This window comes from Nyctereutes procyonoides, unplaced genomic scaffold, assembly GCF_905146905.1.
Source record: "Nyctereutes procyonoides isolate TBG_1078 unplaced genomic scaffold, NYPRO_anot_genome, whole genome shotgun sequence".
NCBI lineage: Eukaryota > Metazoa > Chordata > Mammalia > Carnivora > Canidae > Nyctereutes > Nyctereutes procyonoides.
The window spans coordinates 77,667,048-77,674,204 of record NW_026575146.1 but is presented as its reverse complement, the minus strand read 5'-3'; the positions used below and the strand labels follow the sequence as shown (position 1 = coordinate 77,674,204).

General features: G+C 52.3%; 1 protein-coding gene across 1 annotated transcript; it reads left to right on the top strand.

Moving 5' to 3' along the window:
• Positions 1–176: 176 nt before the first annotated feature.
• PINLYP (phospholipase A2 inhibitor and LY6/PLAUR domain containing) lies at positions 177–3,904 on the top strand. Its single transcript, XM_055311119.1, has 5 exons — positions 177–279; positions 1,272–1,388; positions 2,927–3,079; positions 3,322–3,465; positions 3,660–3,904. Exons 1-5 carry the CDS (start codon positions 210–212, stop codon positions 3,812–3,814), a joined length of 639 nt encoding a protein of 212 aa, XP_055167094.1. The 5' UTR covers positions 177–209; the 3' UTR covers positions 3,815–3,904.
• Positions 3,905–7,157: the final 3,253 nt, after the last annotated feature.

The following is a 7,157-nucleotide window of genomic DNA, read 5'->3' as shown; positions in this document are numbered from 1 at the left end:
CTGGGGTCCCTGTGGAGCAGGTGCTGAGCATGAGATGCCCATGTCCCTTTTGGATTCTGGTTCCATATCCCCAACGTAGAGCCACAAAGACCTGCCCTGAGATCTTACCTCAGCTATTTCTCACCCCAGGGTGAAGGCGGATCCAGAGGATCCACCCCTCCTCAGCTTCCTATAAGGGCTGGGGACCTGGGACTTCAGGTTCACTCACCATGAGGACTCCCATGAGACCGGAGACCTTCCTGTTGGCCTTCATGTTGCTCTGCACCCTCCTGGGTCTGGGTAAGTGAGAAGGGGTCTGGACCATGAGGACCATGAGAGAGAACTCCACAAGGTCCTTGAGGGGGAAAGAGGTGGTGTCCTGGGAATTCAGATTCATGGTGAAGGCAGAGACTAAAGGAAGAGAAAGCCTGGGGCCCCCAGGAAGAAAAGCTCAAACGCTCATGTGATTGGATCCCTGAGAAAAGAGGGAGCTTGGTGGGCTCTAAATCCTCTCTCTCCCCAGGCAAGGTCTCAAAGTAAGACATGAATTCTAGGAAACTGGATGAGAGCATGACTAGAAAGGGAAATTTTAAAAAGGAAGAAGAAAGAAAAAAAAAGTGAAAAAGTGAAGGGGGTGGCATGGGGGAGAAGAGATCTCCTGGACTCTACAGAATTCAGACCCCCAGCTCCCCTGCCCTTAGATGCTGGAGTTCAGACAAGCTCCACCTTCCCCAGGACCTAGGTGTCCGGGAGCCCCCAGTTGCCTCCTCTCTTAGGACCGAGGAGTCCATGCCCTCTGCCCTCCTGGGCTTGACTCTCCCTTCTTGATCTGGGGTGAAGACCCCAGCCTCAGGTTCCCCTGCCTGAGCTCCTACCATCTCTAAGACCTATATATATGGACTCGTGTCCCAGAAACAGCTGGACCTGAAGCTTCACAGAAGCCCATGGAAACCTTCACCAGGATCCCTCCCTGTCCCCAAGCTTTCTCAGAGAACCCTAGCATCCCAAGTCCCCAGCCTTATAATTAGGTAAACAGGCTCCCTGGTGGAGTCGCTTCCCACCCCTGGAAGTAGCTTTGCTGGCTTCACCACCGCGTCCCAGCCAGAGCACTGGACAGTCCCTGGACAGCGGTCCATGCTCCACCCATGGACAATTAGGGAGACACTTGTCCCTCCTCCCTCAGGACTCCAAATCTGGCCTCCTTTGCCTTATCTCCCTCTGGAGTCTGAAGTCGCCCTCCTGGTCCACTGACCACACCCTTCATGACAACAGCCTGGCTCTCTACCCTGCAGGGTGCCCGCTGAGCTGCGAAGTGTGCAGGGGCTCCGGGCCCACGTGCAGCGGAAAAATGAAGGCTTGCGAGGCCGGCAAGGACGCATGCGTGGTCATCGTAGGGGAGGCAAGCACAAGTACGAGGAGGGCCTGGCATCCTAACCTGGGGAGGGGGTTGTGCCTTCAAGGGTAGAAGATCCCAAGGAAGGGAGGGATCCTCGTGGTGAGAGGTCAGGAAAGAGGGAAAGACTATCCTGACGTGGTGGGTGGAAGGAAGCGAATTCAGTGGGATGATAGAAACCATTGTTGCCAGGGATTTCTGAACAGGAGACTCTCCCAAATATTAGACGGGAGGGCTGGGGAGGGCAGACATAGACTTTCTTAGGCAGGAGGGGGCAGGGAAAGGACAGGGGGGAGCAGAATGGGTGGGAGGGGTAGAATCTAATACCCCTGAAAGTAATGGGGGGTGGGGAGGAAGGGAGAGGCTGGTGTGGGTTGGGAAGACTGCGATCAGGTGACCCTTTGGGGGAAGAGGGAGGAATGTTCCAAAATAGGAGGAAGAGATAGGCCTAGGGGTGTGGTGCAGGCTGGAAGGAACCTTTTTTTAAAAAAAAAAATTCAATTAGCCAATTAGTACATCATTAGTTTCAGAGGTAGAGTTCAGCAATTCATCAGTTGCCCAAGGATCCCTGGGTGGCTCAGTGGTTTAGCTCCTGCCTTCCGCCTAGGGTGTGATCCTGGAGACCCTGGGTCGAGTCCCACATCGGGCTCCCTGCATGGAGCCTGCTTCTCCCTCTGCCTGTGTCTCTGCCTCTCTCTCTCTCTTTGTCTCTCTCCCTCTCTCTCATAAATAAATAAAAATCTTAAAAAAATACCCAGTGCCCATCACATCACGTGCCCTCTTTAATGCCCATCACCCAGTTACCCCATCCCCCCACTCACCTCTGCTCTGAAAGGGACCATTCCTGACTGGAGGTGGAGATGTGACACTGAGGTAGAGGGAGAGACATAAAAGGGACTATGCTAGACAGGAAAGATAACCCCGAAGTATGGAGCAAACCGTCACAAAGACAAGTAGAGATGGAGATGGGGAGGCAGGTAGGTGATGGGAGAGCAGGGTGTGATTTCAGTGGAAGGGAGGGACCTGACCTGAGAAAAGATGGGGGTTGAGGGGGAGTAATGGACAGACCACAGGGGCAGGGCTTTTCATTCAGAGCTGAAAGAGACTATTCATTAGGCACCGGAGGAAGGTGGACAGGTGTGAAGGGGGTGGCAGGAGCTGAGGGCCACCTGGAGTGTAGGAAGAAACCACGCCCCGACCAGAGAGGGTGTGTAAGGAGGGTGGGATAGAGGATTGCATGCTGCGCTACCCACTGAACAGGCATTGGCAGGTGGGCAAGAGGACTAGTAGGGTTTGAAAAGACTACCCCAGGCTTTTAGGAGAGAGATATGAATCCTGGGGATGGAGGAGAGGAGGGGGTGGGGAAGAGCACTTTTTGGGGAGTTAAGAGGGAAAACCCTTGGATTGGGTTGGAAGAGACCACCCTAGGCGATCATGGGGTGTGGGAAGTTCAGGCTTGGGAGAGACCCCACCCCTACCCAAGGCCTGGGTCCATCCTGGAGTGGGATCAGCAGGCACTGCCGGAGCCCTCCCTTCTTGTCCCCCATCCTTCAGAGGGCCGCCACTCACTGAACACCTACAAGGCCTGCATGAAGTTCAGCGACTGCTACACGGGATTCGTGTCCACCACGATGGGCCCCAAGGACTACATGGTGTCCAACACGCACTGCTGCCAGAGTGATGGTTGCAACCATGGCTCGGTGCCCCGTGAGTGCCACCTCAGCCCTTCATCAGGAGTCGCTTCCAGCCTGCTGTATGTGCTCTGGCCCTCCTCTGACCTGCGCTGAAACACTCGGCAACTTACTTGCTTCATGCGAGTCTCAGTTTCCTTACCTGAAAATGCAGTGTCCATTAGCAAACCATGTACCCCACTCCCACCCCTGGTTGTTGCAAGGTTCGGGAGGGGTTTCATCGTCCCTTTGCACCTTACACTCCACCCTCATCTGCAGCTCCCCAGAACAATCGTACTGAGAACGGCCTTCAGTGTCCAGCCTGCATCGCACCCTTTCAAGAGACATGCCCTGGGACCCAGGCAGCCCGCTGTGTTGGCCAGGAAACCCACTGTGTCTACTTTGCTGGCAACGTGCAGGCTGGTGAGGGGAGCCTGGATCTCTAGAGGGGGGGACAGGAGCCTCAGAACTGGAGGGCCATTCTTCCAGGTTCTAGGGGAGACGGTGGCTCCTGGGAACTGGATACGACGCGGGGAATGGGGCAGGGTGGGGGCGGTAGGACAGGTGGTGAGGAAGGAGGGTTGGGGGCTGATTCCATTCTGAAACCCCTTTCCCAGGTCTCATCAGCCCCAAATTTGCCACTCGGGGCTGTGCTACCGAGAGTGCCTGCTACGCCAAGGCGGGGGCTCAGGTGCCTTCAGCCTCTTATCTCTACTTCCTCCGCCGAGCAGACTGCCTTCCAGCCCCCCAGGCCCCTGGCAGAGCGGAGTGAAGAACTGAAGAATATGTGGCTTGAGGTCTCCATTTGTCCTCACCCTACACCTTCCCCTGTGCCTATACATTAAACAGGTTAACAAAGTAAGCCTGAGTTCCTGTGATACAATGCATTTCAGGAAGGCAAGGTGCAGAAAGCAGGGGTCTTAACCCTTGGGAACCCCCTCTTTGCATGGAAAAGAGAGAAGACCTTACCATTTATTAAAGGATTACTCCCCCACTGGGCTGCTATGCAGAATGTTTTTTTTTTTTAAGATTTTATTTATTTATTCATGAGAGACACAGCGAGAGAGGCAGAGACATATAGGGAGAGGCAAGCTCCTCACAGGGAGCCTGATCCCCAGATATGGGATCACACCCTGAGCTGAAGGCAGATGCTCAATCACTGAGCCACCCAGGCATCCCTGTGCAGAGTGTTCTCCATGCTGTACCTCATTTCAGAATCTCAACAACTCGGGGATCCCTGGGTAGCTCAGCGGTTTAGTGCTGCCTTCAGCCCAGGGTGTGATCCTGGAGATCCGGGATTGAGTCCCACGTCGGGCTCCCTGCATGGAGCCTGCTTATCCCTCTGCCTGTGTCTCTGTCTCTCATGAATGAATGAATGAATTAATGAATAAAATCTTAAAAAAAACTCTCAGAATCTCAACAACTCTGTGAAGTTGATCTTATTAGCCCCATTTTACAGATGAACAAACTGAGGCACAGATTGTGGTCCCCTTGCCTTGGGTCAAACCACTAGGGAAGGGCAGATCCTGGAGTCCACAATCACTTCTCCTGATTAACCTCTCCCTCTTTTTGCTTGTTTTCAATTCTGCAAAATTTGAATATTAATAGTTATAACCTTATTAGGTTGTTGTGCCAAATGAAAGAAAATAAAAAAGGATTAGTGCAGTGCCTAGTACCTGTAAGACAATGTGGGTCTTAGGGATAATATGTCTGTAAATAGTAATCATCATAAAGGCTGCTACTTAACAAGTGGCCATTACTTGGAAGGTGCTAAACATTGTCATCAAATATATTATGCTACAGTAACAAGCAAATCCCTAATCTCAGTGATTTAAAGCAACAGAGCTTTAAAAAATTTATTTATTTGAGAGAAAGAGAGTAAGCATGTGAGAGAGAGAACGAGAGAGAGAGAGAGGGCATAAGCGAGGTGAGGGGCAGAGGGAACAGACTCTCCGCTGAGCAGGGAGCCCAAAATGGGGCTTGATCCCAGGACCCTGGGATCACAACCTGAGCCAAAGGCAGACACTTAACCGACTGAGCCACCCAGGTGCCCCTAAAGCAACAAAATTGTATTAGTTTTTAAAAAAAATTGTATTAGTTGACTAATGCTGCAGTAATGCTGTGTAACAAACCATCCCCAGACCGAGCCCTAACAGGCATTCTTCTCTCTGAGGGTTTGGGGGTGGCTGGGGTAGTTCTCCTTTTGGCTCTGCATTAGCTGGTTTGGCTCCAGTTTGGGAGGAGGATACAAGTTCTGGGATCAGTGGCTCCCTGGCTAGTGTTCTGATGGCAGATCACAGGAGCACAAAGCCCAAGTGCATTAGGAGCCCCTCTGAGGTCAGGTGTGCTAACATTCCATTGAGTAAAGTAAACCCTGTGGTCAAAGCCAACATCAACTGAGCAAGGAAGTGTACTCCCCTTCCAGTGGGAGGAGGAAGAGCAGTATTTGCTGAACGAGTCTCCATTCACGAATAGTTGATTCTTCCTTCACCCTACATGTCTAGCACTGTCTGCTCATCAGGATCCTAGGGCAGCCACCAACTTGAACATTGCTGTGTACGGGAAAGCGCAGGAAAGTCTCGCGTGGGTGATTAAATGCTGAGACCCAGAGGGACTTGACATAACCCATGGGATGGAGCGAGTCGCATGGTCTGCCAAACCCCACGGGGGGCTAAGAAGTGCAATCCTGGTCTGCAACACGGACGTATTTCTTAAACAGCATGAATGGGTGCCACAGCCTCTTAGCACATACTTCTCATTTTCTCCTCGCAGCAACTCCCCGTGATAGGCACTGTTATTCTCAGCCCTGTCTTCAGAAGAATCTGAAGCTCAGAGGAGGGATGTTACAGTGGAGTTCATGTGACTACAAAGTCGCAGGGCTTCAGTTTTTTTTTTAGAGATTTTATTTATTCATGAGAGACCCAAAGAGAGAGAGAGAGAGAGAGGCAGAGACACAGGCAGAGGGAGAAGCAGGCTCCATGCAAGGAGCCTGACGTGGGACTCGATCTCGGGACTCCAGGATCAGGCCCTGGGCCGAAGGCAGGCGCTAAACTGCTGAGCCACCCAGGGATCCCCAAAGGGCTTCAGATTTTAATCACTGGGTCATGACGGGGGAGAAAGGACTCCAGCACAGAGACGGGGAATAAGACTGTATCTGTTATCTTTGGCTGCTGCCTTTCTGCAGCTACCTCTTCTGCGACTACGTTTCTTCTGAAAGGTAGTCGCTTAGAACAATCACCTTTTATTTTACTCGTGATTTAGTCTGCTGTTTGGTCTGGGATCAGCCGACTGGCTCTTCTGTTGGGTTTGGCTTCTATCAGCCAGGCAGCTCGGTTTCAGACGGTTGGCTGGCTATAGCTTGGGGTGTTAAGACTGACTGGGCCACATGCCTCTACTCACCCAGCAGGTTGGCCTGGACTTCTCGGTGTGACCGTAGTGACAGGGGTGCAGTGAGAGGAAGCCCTAATATGTGAACTTTTTCCAAGCATCTACTTCTCTATTAAAGATTTATTTATGAGAGAGAGAGAGAGAGAGAGAGAGAGAGAGAGAGAGAGAGAGAGGCAGAGACACAGGCGGAGAGAGAAGCAGGCTCCTCACAGGGAGCTCAATGTGGGACTTGATACTTGATTCCTGGACCTGGGATCACACCCTGAGCCGAAGGTAGATGCTCAACCGCTAAGCCACCCAGGCATCCCTCAAGCATCTACTTCTATTGTGTTTGCTGTTCCAGGCAAATCATGTGGCGAGGTCTAGAGTCAGAAGGGCCTCTCCAAGAACACAGCTACAGAGAGACATTAATGGGCCAGGCTGCTTCCAGAGCTGGGATGCTTTACTGTTGTAAGCTCTCTAAGGTCTAAATGTCTTGTTTCCACCTGCACCACCCTCCCCTCTGCCCCCCCCCCCCAGCATACATACTCGCAGAGTCTCTGGATTCCAGCTCAAGGGGTTCTTTACCCTAGGGACCCTCACCACCCATCTTTCCTCTCCTAGGACCCAGGAGTCCCCACCCTTGGTCTCCTCCTCCTTCAGAGCCAGTACTATCCTCAGCCCTTTCCTTCCCCAGACCTAAGCAAAATCCCAAGCATCTTCCCCTTCAAACCCCAAAAGAAAAGACA